The sequence below is a fragment of the Ruditapes philippinarum genome, unplaced genomic scaffold (assembly GCF_026571515.1).
Source record: "Ruditapes philippinarum isolate M1 unplaced genomic scaffold, ASM2657151v2 ctg1349_1_1_1_1, whole genome shotgun sequence".
NCBI lineage: Eukaryota > Metazoa > Mollusca > Bivalvia > Venerida > Veneridae > Ruditapes > Ruditapes philippinarum.
In genome coordinates, this window is record NW_026852031.1 from 192,174 (window position 1) to 215,846 (window position 23,673).

Genomic DNA, 23,673 nt, shown 5'->3' on the forward strand with positions numbered 1-23,673 from the left:
ATACGATATTTAACTATTAGCTATTTAACTATAAGATATTTACTATAAGATATTTAACTATAAGATATTCAACTATAAGATATTTACTATAAGATATTTAACTATAAGATATTCAACTATTACATATTCAACTATAAGATATTCAACTATAAGATATTCAACTATAAGATATTTAACTATAAGATATTTAACTATAAGATATTTAACTATAAGATATTCAACTATAAGATATTCAACTATAAGATATTTAACTATAAGATATTCAACTATAAGATATTTAACTATTAGATATTTAACTATAAGATATTTAACTATAAGATAAACTTGTCTATAAATATTATTCCTCTCATTCAGGTATATTGTATAGAGACTATTGCCAGTGGTCACCTTATGTTTTACTTGGCTGAAATTTTCAACATTTCTAAGCTTGCACGATTGTTCACAGTACTGGACAAACATGGCAACAAAATGAAATTTATCGTTCATCCAATAACGTCTATCACACTTAACCAAATTGTTATCTAATTCTGCTATAATATGTAATAAACTGCCAGGTTATATGAATTATAGAGTGGCATGTTCATTGGTCAAGTTGTGATATATAGTAAAATATTCATTATTTAAATGACACAAGCTTCAACATAAATGATTAGATAGACAAATTTTTTATGTTATCTTTGAATTCAAAGTAATTTAGATAAGATATGAAATTTCAGTATTTGTTTATTTAACAAATTTTACATACTTTGATTAAAGTTTAGCCATGTATGTTCAAACCCCATCTGGGGCAAACTGTTGTTTCCTTCAGCAAGAAACTTTATTCACTAATTTCTGAGTACTGGTTGGTTCCAGAAACAGATCTGAGGAAGCTATAAGGTTTTAGAAACACTCAACACAATTGAACTGTATAAACTATTTCAAGTTTGTTTTGTAGATAAATAAAGGATTTTGTGGTTTTATGTGAAGTGCTCTTATCACATTTAAATTGTTTCACATTATTATAGCTCAAGGTCAAACTTCATATACAGTTTTAATACAATATTTATAATCTTATTTTCTATGAAAACATTTTGTTAGTTTTTTAAATAGTACACAATAAATGATTTATTTTTACCTCCAGACAGCTTATTGTGTAATTATACTATGAACGATATAGTATATATTTCATTGAGATATTTTAGAAGTGTTTGGTCTTTTATGACTTTACTATTTTTTTATCAGAATTTCTCTACTTGTAGTCACTGTTTAAAATGACATTGGTGGTCAAAAATAATTATTTTGTAGTATTATAATTTTTGCTGAGATTTCTTTTTTCTTTTTTTGACAGCATTGTACTGTTACCATTTTACTTATGTATTAAAATTTCAAAAACTGTACAATGAGGTTGTTTTCATGGTCATTTAATCAAGTTTAAAGAGAGATTTTATCAACATACCAACAAAAAATTAATATTCTACTGTTTAAAGATGAAATAATAAAGCTTTTATCTTATAACTTAAAATAATTTAAATTATTTAGAGAGTGGCTGAAATTTTGTGCAGGAGTTCTGAATTGTTAAATTTCCTTTCAAAGTACAAAAAGTGTATGTAAGCTTAAAGTCATCATTCATATATGACCTTTTGTGTTATTTTAAAATCAATGTTAAACAAAAATATAAGTTATAAATAATGAATAATGTGTAGACAGAAGAAATTTGTATTTTTGAAGTTAATTAGTAGTCTGTTGCCAATTTATCTAAAACATTTAATGCAAAACAAATAATATTTTGGCAGAAAGAAAAAAAAGGGTCACAAAGTATTTGTCAGAATTAATGAAAATAATTTTTCAGAAGTTAATAATATGGTTTTGAAAAGTCCATCAACATGTGATAATGGCAATTTTCTCTCATACAATTTGTTTCCTTATTTTCTACTGAAAACATACTTGTGAGAATATTTTTGACAGAGTAACAGTTGTTTAAGAGTTTGTATGGTCTTGTGGGACATTGTCTGGTACTTCTTTACTGTTTTGGCGCAATCACTATACAGAATGTTCTGACACACGTTGGCATCAGCCATATTTTACAGCACGATTTACATAAATTTGTGTGAAAACTTGGGTCTATTAGCATAATTTTATGACGTTTTTAGAATCATTAAATATCCATTGTTAATTTATCAATGTTTTTTTCTGATAATAATGTTTCTCAAACCATTTATCTCTGATCAAACTTTATAGGAATGTTCATTCAGAGTATTTGACATGAAGGTCATTGTTGTATAATTAAGACAAAATCAAGAACATTAAAAAATTTGCCACATGAAAAAACTGGCTAGATTTCAGAATTTTCATGATAATGTGATAACCCTTAAATTTATCTTATCTGTTTGGAAGAATATTTGTAGTTTTGAAATATGTATGGCTGTATGCAAGAGAATTGCATAAAAGAGCACATTTACTTAAACATGTTCATGTGATAACTGTTAAGGTGTGATGATTTGTTCTTTGACCTTTTTGCACTTCTATATAATTGTACTATATCAATATTAAATTATTCAGCATCTGCCAGTGAAGGTTCAAATCTGGCTATTTCCAAGGTGCCTTTGTTGTACCTGAAATAAAGTTAACACTGTACCTTGTATCTTATAACTTCTAAACCTGGAATATGGCCATCATGACATTTTACACAGACATTTTGATGTGATCTGTGCATTGTGAATTCTATAAATTAATCAGTTAATATTAAAGTAATATAGATAATGTCAGCAATAGAGAGCCACCATGACCCAATTAGTCTAGTCATTGTAATTAACTAATTGATAAATAGGAATTTTCTGTAATAAGGGAAAGTAAGATAATTGCTGGTACTTTATGCCTTGGTCTAACCACAAGCTTTATACAATGAGAAATATTAAGTTGGCGATGATGATTATTTGAACTTTAAATATTATACGATATACTTTTAAAAAACTGTATTGTTTATACATTTCAGCTGCTAAGTGAAGAGTTACTGAAGTATGCCAACAACTTGCTGGCCCTGAATGGCAGCTGTCTAACATTCCTTGAGAAAGCTTACACAAAACTTGTACATGTACTAGATGTAAATGGAAAAATACCGGTGAAAAAGTAAGTGTTTGTAGCTGTGCATGATGTTAATAATAAATGGTCAAAAATGAGTTAAAAAATTGGAGGACCAGAGACTAGTGACACAAGAATGTACATCTATGCAGTCTAACAAGATCATTGCTTAGGCTGTATATTTTTTTTGTCATGACCCTCTTTGTTGGCATTGGTGTCAGAGATGCCCATATTTACTTCGTTGATGTTTAAATGAATACCTTTGTATGGAGATTCATTACAGTTTTTATAAAGATAAATTGTAAAGATGCAGAGTCACTATTGTTTCTGGTTTGTTCATATTTCATGAAAGGAGATCCTTTTCTTGTAGTAGTGAGGAAGAGTTCACTAAATTTTGAAGATGATGTATTGTGTAGCACTTTTGAATGTTCTGGCATAGAGTTTGCTTGGGGGCTTTGCATTAATTAATATACTTGTAAAGCTCTCAAGTTGTCCATTTACTTACCTAGAGCTCCCTTATACATCCTTTTGTTTGAAATTCGACATTGCTAACTAACTTTATTAATGTTAGTTGTTATTATGCAATGGTTGCTGTAAAAAAAAAACCCTTGTTCTTTATACATTATTTCCTCTCCTGCTAATGGCAACTGAATCTATGTATAGGACCAGTGCAGACCCAGGTCAGCTGTCGCAGTCGGATCATGGTCTGCATGGTCTTATTGGCTATTCAGTCAGTACTTGTTTTGAAAATGTCTTTAAAAAGTGATGAATGGTTTTGATGAGATATTAACATGTTAAGAGGTAATAATACTTTGAAATGTGCAAAGGGAACTGTATAAAAAGCACTAGTATATACATTAATTTCATTATTCTGTTTAACCCTAAGGTTTAGGATTGTTTCCCTCATATAGACATGGTTAATTAAGTCCTTGTTTCCAATATTAATTGATCTATCATTTAACCATGATAGGAATAAAGTGATATTGTATAATTAACTAGATTTTACATTTATTGTTTTCTGTTGCTTTTATTTTTGGCATTATGTGGTTTTCTTATGCATTTTCCATGGTATTTATCAAATTGAAGCACTAAACAGTAGAATTGCACCTCTTTGACTTAACAATTTGAAGGGTGAAAGTTTTGGTAGGGTAGTATGGTTAAAGAAACTTCATATATGGCTTTATACTGTCCTTATCAAGTTTTTGGTCCTAAGATAATCCAGTTTTAATGTTTGATGTGTTATGACAGGTGGTATCAGTTCTAGGTACTGTCAACATTTATATGATGATGATGTACCAATTTAAACATTTGTTGTCCTAATGTTGACCTGTAATTGATAGTGAAACATTATAATAGGTTAGTGAGTGATGTTATTATACAGCAGTGGTTGGCACATTTTCTTCTCTAACAATGTGCTGTCTATAGATAATCAATACTCAAGCTTGGCCAACCTCACTTATCCTAGCTTGTTTTCCACACCCCGCCCACTGGAGATCTGATATTACAACTTGATTTATGTGTCTCACAGATTCTTCCCTAAACATAGTTCATGTGTAAGGAAGAATTATATGCTAATATCCTTCTTTACCAGATTCTCTATAACAGTGATACTTCCACTGATTTCTTGTCTCTAGTTTTATCATGACATTTTCAAATAATCGGTGCTTGATTTTTATGCTCTTTGATAAAAATTATTGGAGCATGTAGTTGACAGTTTGTCTGTTTGTCTATCCTTCCATCCATCTTTCATTAACATTTAATTATCATTTTTCATAGCTTATTAACCAGGTTTTCCGAAGGAAAAAACTGGTTATTAGATTGAGGTATGTCGGCGGGCGGGCGGGCGGACGGGCGGGCGGGCGGGCGTAAACAATTTCTTCTGTGCGCAACTCCTCCTACAATTCTCAACGGATTTTGACCAAACTTTCACAGAAGCTTTGTCATCAAGTGCCCTGGCGCATATTGTCGGGGTTTTGCGATTAGATAATATTTGACCTAATTATGGCCCTTTGTTTTTTTTCCTTATATAAAATATATAGTGAACAATTTCTTCTGTGCGCAACTCCTACATTTCTCATCGGATTTTGACCAAACTTTCTCAGAAGCTTTGTCATCAAGTGCCATGACACATATTGCCAGGGTTTTTGCAATTGGTATATATTTGACCTAATTATGGCCCTTTGTTTTTTTTCCTTATATAGAATATATAGTGAACAATTTCTTCTGTGCGCAACTCCTCCTACATTTCTCAACGGATTTTGACCAAACTTTCTTAGAAGCTTTGTTATCAAGTGCCTGGCACATATTGTTGGGGTTTTGTGTTTGGATAATATTTGACCTAATTATGGCCCTTTGTATATTTTCTTATACAGAATATATAGAGAACAATTTCTTCTGTGCGCAACTCCTCCTACATTTCTCAACGGATTTTGACCAAACTTTCACAGAAGCTTTGTCATCAAGTGCCCTGGCCCATATTGTCCGGGTTTTGGGATTGGATAATATTTGACCTAATTATGGCCCTTTGTTTTTTTTCCTTATATAAAATATATAGTGAACAATTTCTTCTGTGCGCAACTCCTCCTACATTTCTCATCGGATTTTGACCAAACTTTCTCAGAAGCTTTGTCATCAAGTGCCATGACACATATTGCTAGGGTTTTGCAATTGGTATATATTTGACCTAATTATGGCCCTTTGTTTTTTTTCCTTATATAGAATATATAGTGAACAATTTCTTCTGTGCGCAACTCCTCCTACATTTCACAACGGATTTTGACCAAACTTTCTCAGAAGCTTTGTCATCATGTGCCCTGACACATATTGCCAGGGTTTTGCAATTGGTGTATATTTGACCTAATTATGGCCCTTTGTTTTTTTCCCTTATATAGAATATATAGTGAACAATTTCTTCTGTGCTCAACTCCTCCTACATTTCTCAACGGATTTTGACCAAACTTTCTTAGAAGCTTTGTTATCAAGTGCCTGGCACATATTGTCGGGGTTTTGTGATTGGATAATATTTGACCGAATTATGGCCCTTTGTATATATTTTCCTTATACAGAATATATAGAGAACAATTTCTTCTGTGCTCAACTCCTCTTACATTTCTCAACGGATTTTGACCAAACTTTCTTAGAAGCTTTGTTATCAAGTGCCTGGCACATATTGTCGGGGTTTTGTGTTTGGATAATATTTGATAGAATTATGGCCCTTTGTATATTTTTTCCTTATACAGTATATTATAGTGAACAATTTCTACAGTGCGCAACTTCTCCTACATTTCTCAATGGATTTTGACCAAACTTTCACAGAAGCTTTGTCATCAAGTGCCCTGGCGCTCACTAAATTCCCATGTTTCTTCCAAAACATCATTCAAGTTTTTTTTTTAAATTGTGAACATACTTTTCTTGATATCACACAAAACACCACACGCCAATATTGTTGACAAAAGAAAATGACAAGAGACGCAAAAATGCAAAAATTAAGCAAAAATAAAGTACTGTTTACCTTTCTAAAACATTTGGGAAAAAAAGGCGAATAGACAACATAAAATTTCTCAATCATTTTTGTTTGAGGAATACTAAAAAAGCCATAATTCCTCCTAAAAGTTTAATTAAAAACAAATGCCCCTTCATGACAAAGCTTCTGTGAAATATTTTGCTGAAAACCTGGTTGCATCGCATTGCGATGTTCCTTGTTTATTTAATTAATTGATATGTTCAATAAATATTTGGTGTTTTGTATCTTCTGTACATAGGGTTTCATGTGGGTTTGATGAAGGTCAAGTCTTATGTTGTCATAAAGTAAGGCAATGTTGTTAGTTCTACCAACTTTAGCTACTGGGTAAAGCAATCGTAAATATTCAAATAGTTTTACATGCATTGTTTGTAATGGAGCTGGTCTTAAATAATGATCAATATGTATGTTTTAATACTTAGTTAATCTTTGAATTATTGTCTGTAACATGTTTAATGGTGTAGTGGCATGTAACTGTTCACAAATTAAGGTATTAGATGTGTAAGAGGTAGGATATCTCAGTCAGTAGAATGTGATATGATAGTCCAAGGGTTCTGCATGAGTCCTGGTCAGGCTGCACATTTTTCTCCCTGTGAGATTTGTGTCGATGGACCATGACAATATAAAACCCCAAATCAATTCATTAGAAATTGGAGAACAAATTTCAATATAGATAGTATAGAACTGTTCACTGATTTTGGGAGATGTGTAAGCGCAATAGCTCAGTCTGTAAATCTGTGGAATGGTAGTATTCTGGCAATTCTGCATCTGAGTTCTGGTCAGGCTGCACATTTTGCTCATTCTGTTATTTAAGTTAATGTTTCAATAATTGTTTGTTAAATGTTTAGCTTGGAAGAAACATGTCTGAAAACTTCGTATATAGAACTAGTGTCTTGGTTGATTGATACAGTAATATACACTTGCTATACATTTTATGGTTCTATATGAACATATATATAGCAAGATTTGTATTTACTCATAACATTACCATGTAGGCAATATTTGTTTGTTGATAGCTGATAATTATATAGACATATATAACAATTTTAAAAGAGCAACATCCTTTTTGTTCTCATAAATGCTGTTTATAAAACTGTGATGTTGGAGGAAGTAGATCAATCAATAGATGAATATAATTTATGTATTTATATATCACTGTTTTATATAGATATCAGGGTTTTATGTATCACTTTGAGGCTTTTCAGATGAAATAAAGTAAGATAAACTTTCATATCATTTCACTTTCAAGGAAAATTTTTTTATGCTCCCCGAAAAATTTTGGGGGAGCATATAGTCGTCGGGTTGTCTTTCACAGACATGATCACCATATTGAGACGACGTGTCGCGCGCAACATTTGGGTCGCTACCTTGAAGTTCAAGGTCACAGCATGACCTTGCAGCTAAATCGTGTCCGGCCCATTACTTTGTTATTTGAAGTCGGATTTTAAAACTTTTTCACAGAAATGATCACCATATTGAGACGACGTGTCGCCACAACATTTGGGTCGCTACCTTGAAGGTCAAGGTCACAGCATGACCTTACACCAAAATCGTGTCCGGTCCATAACTTCATTATTTGAAGTCGGATTTCAAAAATATTTCACAGAAATGATCACCATATTGAGACGACGTGTCGCGCACAACATTTGGCTCGCTACCTTGAAGGTCAAGGTCACAGCATGACCTTGCAGCAAAATCGTGTCCGGCCGATTACTTTGTTATTTGAAGTCGGATTTTAAAACTTTTTCACAGAAATGATCACCATTTTGAGACGACGTGTCACGCTCAACATTTGGGTCGCTTCCTTGAAGGTCAAGGTCACAGCATGACCTTGCAGCAAAATCGTGTCTGGTCCATTACTTTGTTATTTGAAGTCGGATTTTAAAAATATTTCACAGAAATAATCACCATATTGAGACAATGTGTCGAGCGGAACATGTTGGTCGCTTCCTTGAAGGTCAAGGTCAAAGCATGACCTTGCAGCAAAATCGTGTCCGGCCCATAACTTCGCTATTTGAAGTTGGATTTAAAAAGTATTTCACAGAAATGATCACCATATTGAGACGGGTTGCTACCTTGAAGGTCAAGGTCACGGCCTGACCTTACAGCAAAATCGTGTCCGCCCATAACTTGTTACTGGAAGTGGGATTTAACAACTATTTCACAGAGATGATCACCATATTGAATCGACGTGTCGCATGCAACATTTGGCTCGCTACCTTGAAGGTCAAGGTCACAGCATGACCTTGCAACAAAATCATGTCCGGCGCATAACTTCGTTATTTGAAGTTGGATTTTACAACTATTTCACAAAAATGATCACCATATTGAGGCAATGTGTGGTGCACAATATTTGAATTGATTTTACAATATGAACTTTGTCTGTGACATAACTCTGACACAACAAGAGGTATACCTTCCTGTGGCCAAAACCTATTCGGGGAGCATCACCCGGTTCAACCGGCTCTTGTTTCCAGTATAAAGTTATGAGTTTTTATTTTAGAATAAGGATGCATGCCTGTAGGAGTCACTTTCTGTGACATTATAAATTTTATATATTCTATAAACCATACTGGTTGTGTATTTATTCTGCCAGGCATGGTAATTTTCTTCCACTTAGTTAGCTATCCAGTTATTTTAGGGAAGCCTTTGCCAGAAATAATGCACAGAATATTTTGGCACCTGAGGTCTTTCTTGACTGTTTAAAGGTAGAAAGTTGAAATTTTGACCTTAACAGACTGCGTCCATGTGATTTAAAGAGCAAACCAGTAAAAAATAAGAAAACCTGACTGATGATTCAATATTTATTAAATGTTAAAAAAACGAGCTTGACTGTACTAAAAGGTATTCAGTTATAACATATTGCAGCATTGGACAATCACATATGAGAAATTGTCTGATCTTAATTATTTCATCATTAGTCATTTGATTATTAAGTGGTTGTTAATTTGAGATTTGATTTTCCAACCGTAGTAGAAAAACATGTAGACTTCATGATTTCTTTTTATATTCACTACTTTAAATTTATAATATATTTATTTGTTACAGTATTATAAAGATGATAACTAAGGACAATAAAGATGATAGGAGGCGTGTTGAGAAAGCTATAGAGGCAACGGGATTCAAAGCTTCAAAAGTTAGTACTTTACCTATAACTTAATTGGAAATCATTATTTTACTATTGATTATCAGCCTTAAAGTAACATCCTATTATAGGATTACTCAATTCACTTTACAAGACACAAGGTTTTATTATTGAGATTTAAATGTAACATGTTCTGTGGTTGTTTTTGCAATGTTCTACATTTGAGTTTTGTTACATTGTACCATAGAACGTTATTTTGGAAGGCAATAATTGACCTTCTTATGTTATCTATTCTCCTTGCATATAGCCAAGAACAATAATACCCACGTATACACATAACAATGTAGTTTTATGCCATTCAGCTAAATCATAACACAAAAAAAACTCTAAAAATATATACAGAGTAATCAGTGTTTTGTGAAACATCTTTTTCTTGCATTTCAATTAAATACTTTAAAACATCATTTAGTCTCATAGAATATTACTGTATTTGATATATTTAGTTTGTAGTTGCGTACAAAGCGTTTGTCTACTTAGAATATTAAACTATCGCATCAGTTACTCCCCCTGATCAGGACAGGTAGCCTAACATGACATTGTCACTGTGACAAGTTCATCAAGAATGACTCTTCTCAGACTTATTTTTGCTCTAAAAATATGGGTCATCAAGTGAAAATTATAAAGAATGATAAATTATATTTCAAAATTATATAATAACTTTCCATCTATTATTTTATGTACTTACAGGTATATGTAAGTTTCTGTTAAAGATGTTAATTTAAGGAAGAAAAATTGTGAAAAATACTGTATTAATTTGTGGAGAATAATTGCAATAAACAGCCATTATCAGATTGTAGTTGAAATAACTTCATTTCAGGTTTTAAATTTGGTCATAGATTTTTTGTATGATTACATTAGATAACAGTATTGCTTAAAAGTACATAAATTTTCTTCTTGTTGTATTGCTGTTAGTAACATGTTGTTTTGTTTATATTATAGAATGACACAATAGATCCGAACAAGTTCACATTTGATGATTTCTTCATGTTTATATTATAGAATGACACAATAGATCCGAACAAGTTCACATTTGATGATTTCTTCATGTTTATATTATAGAATGACACAATAGATCCGAACAAGTTCACATTTGATGATTTCTTCACAGTATACCGACATCTTGTTGGTCGGACAGAATGTGATAAAGTCTTTGATGAAATGTAAGTGACTTCAATTTAAATGTTGTTTCTTTCATTGTAGCACATTTGAGCCGAGCAATGACAAAACCAACATAATGAGTTTGCGACCAGCATCCGCGCAGTCTGATCAGGATCCATTCTGTTCGCTTACAAACCCTATAACAAGTAGAGAAACTGATAACGAACAGCATGGATCCTGATCAGACTGCGCAGATGCGCAGGCTGGTCTGGATCCATGCTGGTTGCAAACGCATTATGTTAGTTTTGTCATGACGCGACTCATTTGTTTCTGAAATTCTGACAGATAACTATTAGGTATTTAAATTACAGCATGTTTGTAAAAATGTTTGTAATGATGATTGTAATGTTTTCATTGGACAAAATTACGTATGTTGTTTATATTATCTACACACCCAGCAACAACATTTGGGCATTGAAGATTTGTTCCATGTAATGTGGCTGCATATTATATAAAAATAAGATAAAAATAGATATTTGCTATATTATAAGCCTTTCAACTGGGAATATACAGTAACATTTTAAAAGTCTTTATAACTAGTAATATTGTTTACTTGTTATGTGCCAAAAAATTCTGAGTAGTGGCTGTCAAATAAAAGAAGCATACTTCAGCTGGTAGCATTGCTTGTAGAGATGACCAGGTGTAACTGTATTTGAGCCGTGTCATGACAAAACCAACATAATGGGTTTGCGACCAGCATGGATCCAGATCAGCCTGCGCATCCGTGTAGTCTGATCAGGATCCATGCTCTTCGCTATCAGTTTCTTTACTTGTTATAGGGTCTGTAAGGGAACAGCATGGATCCTGATCAGACTGCGTGGATGCGCAGGCTGGTCTGGATCCATGCTGGTCGCAAACCCATTATGTTGGTTTTGTCGTGACATGGCTCATTTATGTTGATATTGTAAGCTTTGCTGGATAGATATACACCTGGGTGAGTTAGTCATGCAAGTTATAAATGACAAACAAACAAACATACAAGGTTACTTCAAAACAGGTTGCTTATAGTGAAAATGAAATAAGATATAGATCTATACATCGTTTTAGGTACACTTTTCATGACATTGTTCATGTATTTTATGGAAGATTGAATTAAATATTTAACTTACAATATATCAATTTTGTAAATCTATTAGAAAATTTAGTACTTTTTTTACATCCAAAATGAAGCAGTGATTTTTTTTCCAATTTTCAAAATAACCTGTGGCTTTCTGAATGGGAAAATAAAGCGCAATAAATCAGAAATGGGGGAAAACCTGAAATCAAATTCCAACAACTGAAAATGAAATTTACCCACACATTTTATGAAAAAATTAATATCAATTAAATTTAACATGCATGGTACATAACGATGGCTATATGTAGGGACAGATTTCTGTCTTCTGGCTGATGTAGGTCATATGCTGTTAAGTAAGGAAGAGCATGAGGCATTTTAGGGGAAAATATTAGCATTTTAAGGGGAAAATATACCTATTTTGGGCTAGGGGAAACAGCCTTTATTCAGCTGTAAAATACAGTGAAAAATCAAAGGGCTGCAAGCCCTGTGGTATTTTCTGATCTTTGCAATCTAAATCATACTGACTATCTGTATGTATTTTCCTATATAGGTTTATTTTTATATACTATAATTCATCTTACGCAGCGAAGGTATTTTGTTCACGATAAACCTGTTTAACACTGATAAAAATAATTTAGCGAAAATCTTCTCGCCAAAACAGTCCGACATGTATATATTCCACTACTCGGCAGTCAGACTTATTTGTATACTTCAGTAATTGACATAGCTAAAAATAGCATTTTCATTGATTAAAATGATATTCATCCGCGAAATTTGTGATTGTAACCTCATATTTCTATTGACTAATCTGAACTTTCAATGCACTGTAATTCGTTAAATGCCTACATTAAAAATTATTCTGTCTTTTAATTTGCTGGTTTTTAAGCAGTTTTGAGTGAGAACTACTTTGCGTTGTTAGGTCTGTTAGGAAATTTTGTGTTAGACTGTGGATGTTAGCTATGTATTTACTGATCTTGCGATCAGAAAATACAAAAATCACTTTGAAGGGTGACAGCATAATTATAATGTAACTATGTACACACTTTGGGAGATTCACCTTTCATAAATAATTATGCTAGTACACTGATATGCCAGAACACTGGTTCAACTGTACTGTAATGTCTCAGAATATTGGTATACATGTACTGCTATATGCCAGTATGCTGGTATAATTATGTACTGTTGCATGCCAATACGCTGGTATACATGTGTACGCTGGTATGCATACTTGTAATATGCCAGTACACTGGTATATGTGTACTGTAATGTAATTAAGAGTTAACCATGTTTTATAACACTATGGTTCAATCTTTCTTCATTTTAATACATAGATTTGATACAAATGTTATCTGGTGCAAGCACTAATGTACAAACACTAATAATGACAAAAATGCAATAAAGACATGTCTATTGTCAAGATTTCATCTCATTTAACATTAATTTAAGGACATTAATATGTCTATGTATAATGCATCATACAGCATTTATTATGTAATAGTAATTTGTCTGTCAAGGTAACATTTTCATGATATAATTTAATAGTTAATATATTATGAAATATTATACATAAAGACAACCAGTGAAATTATGAAAGAGTGTTAGGTTACTATACATCATAGTGTATAATTTCAGCAATATTGAACTGTTTGTTGTTTTGTTTTGTATTGTTGTAAGGCAGATACTTGTACTCTTTGACTGGCTTAATATATGTCAGTGGTTTAGAGCCACACTAGCCTGCACCTCCTTATAGTCTGTCTAAAGGTACTGCTTCGTGATTAATATCTATATGATATGTTGGGTTGTTAGTCACACATTTTATAAACAGCTTTACTGATTAATGAAAATCTAGAATGCCCCCTGTTACATGATTAAGGAACAAGTTGCCACCTGTCAATGATAATCCGCTAATTTTGAATAACTTGCTTTCATTAATGAAAAATTCAATGTATCTGATGGGATTTGAACCTACAGTGCTAAGGGCTTGGTGATTTCAAGTCAGCGACTTTAACCATGAGGCCACAGATGCTTAGAACAGTTATGAAATTAAAGTCTTTTCAATTAAGACTATAAAGCCCTGAATTCAAAGCAGGTGATCAGTTCATCTTAAAAATTTAATGGGATGAAGAACAGGCTTAGATGTAACATATTTTATTATTTTTTCATTTCAGAGGGGCAAAGAAGAAGCCGTATTTAACATCGGAACAATTTGTTAAATTTCTGAACAATGAGCAGCGAGATCCACGTCTGAATGAGATTTTATACCCGTATTACACGCAGAAACAAGCACTTGAGCTAATACACCAGTATGAGACAAAACCCAACATGTCCGCTAAAGGTATACTTCTATCTTTCTAATTACGTACTCGTATATGATAGATAAATATACATATGTATATATATGACATAGGTAGAAGATGACACGATCACTTTTCTCACAGATGTTCTTAAACTGTTTCCCACAAGATCTTTGTTATCACTTATTGGAATGACTTATAAACCATATCTAAATGTTGATTAGTGTTTCATTAATATTAAAAGTTATTTAACCTGTATTTATTACGATTGTAGGTCTCAATATATTTCTATGGTTCATGTTAATATTGTTTAAATACTCTGAACCTTCATTGCAGGTTTTTTCGTTATATTTAAATGAAACAAGAGAAAAATTTTTATATTTAAATGAAACAAGAGAAAAAATTATGCGATTGGCTTTGTCTAATTTATATTAAATTTGGAAGTTTAGTCAAATTGACCAATTTCATTTATTGATTAGATTGATATATTTAGTATAAACTACTGCTTGCTTTAGGTCAATTAAAGGTCTTCAGTAACTGTTAATAACATGTTTCACTTGTTTACAAAGGCTAGAAAAAGAAAATATGTTATTCTTGAATATAGATTAAAGATGGAGTCATTTAAAGTTGAAATGATCACTTTATTTATAAAGAAATGTCAATATTTTATCAAGAGTTGAAGAATTTATATAAAAATAACTTTTATTATCAACAAGTGGTGTTAACCTTGTTTATACCATGATGCATGCCGTAAGCTATGAAATGTGGTACAGGACTAGGTTGTGATTGGTGATGAGCTATGGGGGCAGTGCTAGAATGATTTGCCATGGCTGTGGTGCTAGAATGGTTGTCATGACCGCTGTGCTAGAATGGTTACCATGGCTGCAAGTTGTCCCTGCTTGATCTGGACCAAATTTTGGTTTCACTATACCTATGACACTGACATGTTCATGTACGAACCACTGCTTCTAACCATGTGTCTGGCCGACTTGCTATATATGTGACTGTTCCTGTCAAATTATTTCCCTTGCATGTTATCTTTTGTGAGCACTGATAAGATGATACTTGATTGAATGAATTTAATTGTAAATGTTTTGATTATAAGAAATATATGCACTTATTTTGATTCTTTTCAGAGAAGGGGAGTTGCATAAATGTTAAACTTCTATATATTTCAACACATATTTATAATAAATATTTTCTTTTTGTTTATGCAGCTCCCTTGGCATAAACTTTTCTCTACTGTTCACTTTATGTACACCTGAAGACACTAAGGATGTATTATTGAATGGCATTGTTCGTCTGACTTTCTTTCTGCCAGTAAAAGAGGTCCAGGCAACTGTTAATAGTACTGAGAAAACATTGGGATTCGTTCCGTTACAATAGAATCATGGCCAATTCTACAACTAGAGAAAATAAAATGATTAGCCCACCATTTCCATTCTTTGGAATGTCCCTCCATCTCCTTGTCAGCAGAATAACTTAAAGGATTGAATGATTGTCTTTATATCTGAGCTGCGTTTGTTTGATATGCCAAAACACAGGTTTAATTTGATTTTTGAAATGACTGATTTTTGTAACCTTAAAAATCATCACCTTTCTCCTATACAATGAAAAATTACCTCTCAATTTATGTTTGTGATACTCTGTCGGGTGTGCATTGCATTGCATGTATGAAACTCTTGTAAAAATTTTCAATATTAATCTGTTTAACTACTCCGTTCTGAAGTTAATATTTCAAGATGTTTCATGCCTTTGTCTATTTTGTAAATTCTATTGACTCTTGTTTTTATCTATTCAAAATGTTAAATGCTATAATTAACTATACAGCCACTTGTATTTATGTATACATTTAAGAGAGAGAGAAAAAGGCTATGGTGTATTCTGGAATGTTACTGTATACTTTTCAAGTTATTGAAAATAACATTGTTTTGATTTAAGAAAATAAACTTATTTATATATAAAAAAAGAAGATTTTAATTCATTAAGTGCAGTGCCTAGGGGCCACATATAGCCACACCTTTATTTTCTTGTTGCTAAGATTAATTTTTTGACCTTTAAGATTAATTTTTTGACCTTGAAAATCTGAAATTGATGATCGAAACTTATAACAAAAAGTTATAAAATGAAAAGAAAGTTTCAAGTTCAGTGCATGATTTTAGCATTGAATAGATTGTCTATATCATGTGAAAATATATTTTGGAGAATGATGTTATTTTCAATGACTTTCTGCTATATATGACTGTTATATGACTGAATGTTTTGATCTTTATAAGAACAAAGTAGTTTGGATGAGGGTAAGTATGCATGAGTGACATAGTTTTCATGTGCATGCTACCCAGGAGCTATTCACGCTGTTCACGTGTAGAGTGATTCTCACAGCAGTGTGGATTTCATGACGATAATAGAAACGCTCCTCTGGGAAACTTAGTTATTATATTAAGTTATTTGTTACCATGGAAGCCTGAAACTGTTTTCTATAGTGGGTTATGATTATTTTATTTAGATAAAACTCTCAAAGGTTTTGTATTTCATCTTAAATGTTTTCAAAAAGTAAAGAGGAATCAGCAAGTCTGAAGAGTGAAGTATTTTCCTATTTTGAGAACTTCAACGATTATTACTTTAACAGTTTCTAGGAACATCTCAAGCTGTGAGGTGTCCAGACACAAACAAACAGCGCAAGCAGAACTTTAACACTCTGGCTTAGTTTTAGAATAGACTATTGTTTCTTTATTTATTGGCTATATATGTATAGACAAAAGCTTTTTCTATGTTACTACCAAATCTGAAGCTTCAGGCTTTCAAAACTTTATTTCTTTATGACATATAACAATGTATAGTGTGTTAGTAGCTGATTTGTAGAGTGGTAAACCAAGAAATATAAGTACTGTGCTTAGTTAAATACTTCATTATTTGGTGAAATTTATAAAAACAAAATTAGGAATACATTACTGCCATTTATTGAAGCGAAAATTTAAAAAGTTGTGTTAGAATATATTATATTTGATTGTTTTACTAATATACTTTTTAGTTGATTGTGTTCCATACACTAAATGTGACTACTAAACGAATGTGACTACAACTTCACATAATCAACCAGCAGTGTAATACAGTCTTACATAATTTTCCCTTTTTAATACACTTTCAGTAAATTGCTTTAAAAAATCTAAATAAATTATAGCTATTATTTTTTCCTTATGAATAGTCTAAGCACTCGGTCATTGATACATTGTTATTTCCGGGATATTATTATTAAATTAATATATCTGGATGTATTTATGTCATCTGACAAAAATGTTATTGTCATAGAAAAATATAGATTTATAATAAATAATGATAATGAACATTATAATAATAAACAGTACAGTTTCTTGATTGTCTTGGTAACCACTCAACAATAAAATAGACTAATCAATACCCTCTTTATTTCTAGATATGTGTTTTTAATTTTTTTTTAACCAAACCCACAAGGTATATGACAGTTTTCATTTTGCTTATTTTTATTTTCAGTTATCACACATTATAATTATAGCCATCGCCCATATATATGTTTGTTGTTATATATCATGCTGTAGAATTATTTTTTATTTGATTTTAGTTGGAAATGTGTATAATGAAAGCATAAATGCTGTTCTGTATTGAGCCATGAAAACTAAATTAAAGGCATGTTAGCGTTATATGTGCCATGTCAGCGTGTAAACTATATTACACATTATAGTATATAACACATATGTCATACATATAACTTTCCTTATGTCATAAACTTAACACAAATATTTTCGTTTTCATATTTTATGAAAATTTCATCATCATTATATTACATTAATATTTTTTAATTGTAAACCGACAGAACATTTTTACAATATGCATTATCATGTAACATAGAGGAACAGTTTTACATGCAGATTAATGTCATGTGACAAGGTAAATCACATGATTAAAGTTTTAAATGTTATCATACTTTATATTATCGCTTGCTGTTCACTACATTTGCATCAGTGATGTTCGTTCAACTGTAAGAAATGACTTTAAGCATGCACAGCATTGAAATTAATTAGTTATAATGGAACATTTGATGATTATGATGCTGCTGCAAAGTGTCACATGTATTTTACCATGTCCTGAAAATACTGTAACAGTATAACATGGAATCCCATCCAGAAATATAATGTTTTTATATATGAACATGATATATAACCTATTACAGAGCTTAAATAATCAAAGTAGAGACTGTTTTACTAATGTAACAGCAAATAATCACTATGCTATGTTAATTTAACTTGGACAGAGGTGTTGTTCTTGTTTTCTGCTGCATTTTCATAAAATGGCCAATTCTTCTTGTTATTTTATATTATAAATATACTGCATACATAATTGGAGAATTAGGTATTCTTATAGGCTTAACTTTGTCTGCCAGCAGCTTGCCAATACGATCAATTATAGTGCCAGATCTGAGCCTGAACTTACACACAGTATTACCAGACTCTTACCAGACTATTGCCATACTCTATTGGCTGCTTTTTAATTTCAAAATTTTATTATGTTTTAAAATACTTTAATCTGATTTTATATAAATCCATTTCTTTATATACAATCATGTTTTCCTTTCAATTACTTGTAAAAATTTTACGGACAACATAAATTTCCTTATAGTTTGAAAGATTTTACTTGACAATATGTACATTGCTTAATTTGAAGAAAAGTTTTTATTCAATGAAACTTATGATATATGATAAGCTTTTGAAACAAAAATATCAAAATGTAAGTTATTGTTTATGGTCATTGTTTCTATGCTAAATTTGAGTCTTTTATAGAAGTTTCTATAGGAACAAATTTGTCTATAAGACATACTGCTGGTCAAGTCATGGAATTGTTTATGTTTTAAACATTTCATTTGGAATACTGGGAATTTAATGTTGTTGAAAAGTAGGTAAATGCATGGTATGTAAACATTACATGATATAATTTGTACCAGCTTTATTTGACAATGCTTTGATGACTTACCTCTTAATATTTTGATAAAAATGAACATTGATTGTATGTATAAAATATCATCTAGCAAACTTATAGTTAACTTATTGCCATCATTTATTAATTGTGCAATGATGACTTGCCAATGTCACCAGATTATTGTCAGGTTTTGAATGCTAACTGCAATGATAACTTGTCAATATCACCAGTTGATTGTCAGATTTTGAATGTTAAATGCAATGATGACATGTCAATATCACCAGATTATTGTCAGTTTTGAATGCTAACTGCAATGATAACTTGTCAATATCACCAGTTGATTGTCAGATTTTGAATGTTAACTGCAATGATGACTTGCCAATGTCACCAGATTATTGTCAGATTTTGAATGCTAACTGCAATGATGACTTGTCAATATCACCAGATTATTGTCAGATTTTGAATGCCTACTGCAATGATAATTTGTCAATATCACCAGATTATTGTCAAATTTTGAATGTTTACTGCAATAATGACTTGCCAGTGTCACCAGATTATTGTCAGATTTTGAATGTTTACTGCAATAATGACTTGCCAGTGTCACCAGATTATTGTCAGATTTTGAATGTTAACTATGATGACTTGCCAATATCACCAGATTATTGTCAGATTTGAATGCTAACTGCAATGACTTGCGAATGTCACCTGACCATTGTGAGACCAGCTTTGCACATCTGTTAATCTTAACCAAACTATTTACTGTTTGGCTACTGGATTAAAAAATTTTCATATAATGAAGTTCCGTAAAGTTACAATGGATTGTTCTAAAGTCGAAGCAGAGTAAGTTGAGTATACAAATATAGTAGTTATAGAGTTGGAAGTAATTAGGAGTTAATTAGGAAAAGTGTAGGCTGTCAATATGTTAACATGATATAGTAATTGTGTTACCTAGTTACATGATATATTGCCAGTGTTAGCCTGTTTATGGCAATGTTAAAATCAGTAATCACATGCAATACACTACCTGTAATTATCACAGAGTTCTATTTTAATCAGTATTAAAATCAAACAAGCTGAAATCAATATTCAAGATAAATAAGATATATTACATTTAAATTAATCAAGTTATGTAATCTTCCTAAGGCAGGTCTTTTACCTGCAAGTTTCTAAACTTGGGTAAAATGAGAGAGAAATTTGTAACTGTCGAGAACAAAATGTGAAATGTTTGCAACCATTTTTTTACCCGTATTTAAAGTGAAGATAATCAAATGTACCCTTATATGTCACAGTTTTAACAAATAATTAAAATTTCTCTCTTTTGCATTGATTAAAATTATCATGCACGTTTAAACAAATTGAAAATCAAAAAAAAATGTTTTGAATTTTCATCTTAACAAAGCATCTGTTACATAGCATGATCTGATTGGGAGGAAATGTATTTATGTTGAAACAAAATATTTTATTGACTTAAGTTATCAAGACTAAAGTTAACAAAAGTAAAATAAAAGGAAACACTTAAAACTAGTATAAACATATTTTCATTTGCATCATTTTCAAACATTTCTTTGAGACATTTAGTCAGTTACCATGGGACACTGATGTTACTATCATTTTGACTATCTTGGTGGCAAAATCCTGAATGTATATATCGTACCTTTAAATGATGAAATGATAGGTAAAAAATGCAATGAAATAAACACACATTCTGACACACACACACAAACACACACACACCAGAAAGTTGAAACTTGTGCTGGATTTTTACAACTATAGTTTCAGTGAAGAATGATAGGCACTGATATGGGGAAAGATTTGTCAGACTTGCTGTTTTTGTATAATAGTTAATGTGGAACCACAAAAAAAACAAAAGTCCTTTAATAATTAATGAAAGTAATCGTCATGTTTGTAATTACTAGGATAAAAGTAATTTATTATGTATGATTCTCCACTGATTTGTTTGTAAACTTGCCTGACAAACATCATCTTGTCTTATTATGCTGAACACAGTTTATTGGATTTTGAAATAAGGAAGTTATATTTCTTGGAAATTTTCAGAAAAGATTCACACTAAATGAGATATTATCAATAGTGATGCATTGTAAAAAATATGGCTTCAAACAATATTTCAGGTTCATTAACTCTTGAAGATGTAAAAAACTCTTAATTTTGAAACTGAAAACATGTTTTTGTTGTTGTTTTTGTTGTTTTTTTTTAAGTGAGGTTTTGGAGAATTGACAATTTTTTTGATTTATTGTTTCTTCAAAAGTTTTTATATAACTATACAGTTCTTCATTATTTTTATGTCAAGTTTGCATTGTTAATATCTCTTATGATTTCAAAAAAGGAGCCAAAAATGTGGTTTATAGTTAAGGTTGAAATGTTAGTTCTGTACTCCTTCCAACTTCGACAAAAGATAACAGTTAAAACTTTGCTTGTAAAACCATGTTAATATGACTTGTGTCATGCACCCAGAGATGAAGATAATTATGTAGTTGTCCCTTAATATGTCCGAATACATGTCAGAAAAATGATTATTGTCCAATAAATATATATACCTTTGTTTATATGGCATTGTCCAAGCTGCAAATTTGTCTACGTAATTAATCATTTTAATAGTAATATTTTGCTATTACCGGTTATTCAACTTCATGTTAAACAAACAAGACTCACTAAACCATTAAAAATATTCAGTTTGCATTTCAATATGTTATTTGGCATTTAACTACACATAGGACATATGTAGCCAGCAGCATGTGGACATGACATTTATACATAAACAACTATTCATATTATGATGTCTTTATCTTCTTTAAAAAAAAAGAACAAAAACAACAAACTATCTGAATGAAAGTGTTCCTGAATATTTGGCAAAAATAACCCTTTAAACAGTCAATAAAGTTCACTTTGACATTGTATCTAAAAAAAAAAGCATTATAAAAAATCATTTTAATTTATTTCCAAAGTTTTCTTAACACTGATTGACATGGAAATAAATAATTATGTATATGAGATTCTTCGTAGTATCTAGATAGAAAGTTTATTTGTGTAAATCTGTGTTTATAGATTGTGCATATTCAGTTTGATTTACAGTAAAAATAGTGATTTGTTTTCTATTACCTCCCTTGATCAAGTTTACTTCCCCTTGTTTAGATAGAAACAATGTTGTAATTTTTATTATTTTTTTATTATTTATAGGAAATAATGCATTATTTGTTTTCAATAACAGATTTCTAAATATGAAGACTCATAAACATAAAATATTATTTTGAAATAAAGCACTGAAAAGATAAAAGAGTTAGAAAGAAATGATGTATGTCTTTTAATAAATTATTTTCCAATAGTTTACGATGTTAACATTAACTGTAGAGGAATTTTGCAAGTCATTCTTGTTTCTGTTTGAAAATATTACCAATATAGGAAATCATAATTGTAATACTGTAAAAATACAATATTGAAGACATTTACTTAATTGTCTTGTTTTGTTGTTGGTTAAATTGTAAGCATTGCCTAACTTAGATATAACATGTTAATGTTGTATAAGAATTGTATGTAAAATCAAGTTTTGAAATTCATCAGATAAGTATATGTAGTTTCATGATGATAATGATTAATATATGCTTATCAACCATAACCTATTAAACGCTTGATGCATAATTGATTTGCTTATGTTATTTGTACCAGGTCAGGTTAATATCAATGTTATATGCCCAGACAATAATACATATATACCAGTAAGCTGCGCAATATTACCTGCCTCATATAGAGATGTTATTTTACTTAATATGTGTAAAATTATTAAAAGTTTATAGAATTGAATATTCAGTATGCAAATTCAGTAAGGTAAAAGGTTATTATAAAGGTATAATGGAGAATTACTAATAGAGATCATCATAGAAATAAGAATAAACTTTTATATCATCTCATTTCATCAGTATAATATTCACTAGTCATGTGCACCGATCTAATAATGTACGTCTTGAATTTATTGTGTAGTTTTATTAACACAGTATCTTATTCTAATATAATGATCATTTTGACTGTTAGCAAACTATATGTGTTGTAGGCATCATGAACATAGTTTAATTTAGTGTTATTATATATATTTGTAGGTCATTTTTCTCAGGAAGGCTTTCTGAAGTTTTTGATGTCGGAGGACAATAACCTGATACCAGCAGAGTATCTAGATCTTAGCCAGGATATGACCCAACCTCTCTCTCATTACTTCATTAACTCCTCCCATAATACCTACCTGACAGGTAAATTTTATTGATTTCATTGATTATTTGAATGATCGGTAAAGAAAATTAAAAAAAATAAAAACTCAACCACCTTACCCGTCCTGTTTTTCCCACCTATATGACTGAAATACTGTTGGAAAAAGGCGTAAAATGAAAACAAACAAACAAAAACCAGTCCTGTTGTCAGTTAAATTCAGGTTATAGTACATATAAACACATGTGATGTTCTTGTTAATTAGACAATAATTTTGCCC

General features: G+C 31.0%; 1 protein-coding gene and 1 long non-coding RNA gene across 11 annotated transcripts in view; both read left to right on the forward strand.

Moving 5' to 3' along the window:
* Positions 1-23,673, forward strand: part of LOC132747313 (1-phosphatidylinositol 4,5-bisphosphate phosphodiesterase beta-1-like) — a 106,429-nt gene that overhangs the window by 38,679 nt on the left and 44,077 nt on the right. For 8 of the 10 annotated variants that reach the window (XM_060736665.1, XM_060736670.1, XM_060736718.1 and 5 more), the window contains 6 exons: positions 2,972-3,105; positions 9,626-9,713; positions 10,782-10,882; positions 14,106-14,272; positions 16,508-16,528; positions 23,291-23,437. In XM_060736665.1, coding sequence (XP_060592648.1) covers positions 2,972-3,105; positions 9,626-9,713; positions 10,782-10,882; positions 14,106-14,272; positions 16,508-16,528; positions 23,291-23,437 — 658 coding nt within the window. The remainder of the gene's footprint in view (positions 1-2,971; positions 3,106-9,625; positions 9,714-10,781; positions 10,883-14,105; positions 14,273-16,507; positions 16,529-23,290; positions 23,438-23,673) is intronic. The other 2 variants (XM_060736682.1, XM_060736727.1) reach the window with 1 other exon arrangement.
* Positions 16,535-18,578, forward strand: LOC132747377 (uncharacterized). Its single transcript, XR_009628121.1, has 2 exons — positions 16,535-17,335; positions 17,665-18,578. It is a non-coding gene; the product is annotated as an uncharacterized LOC132747377 (long non-coding RNA).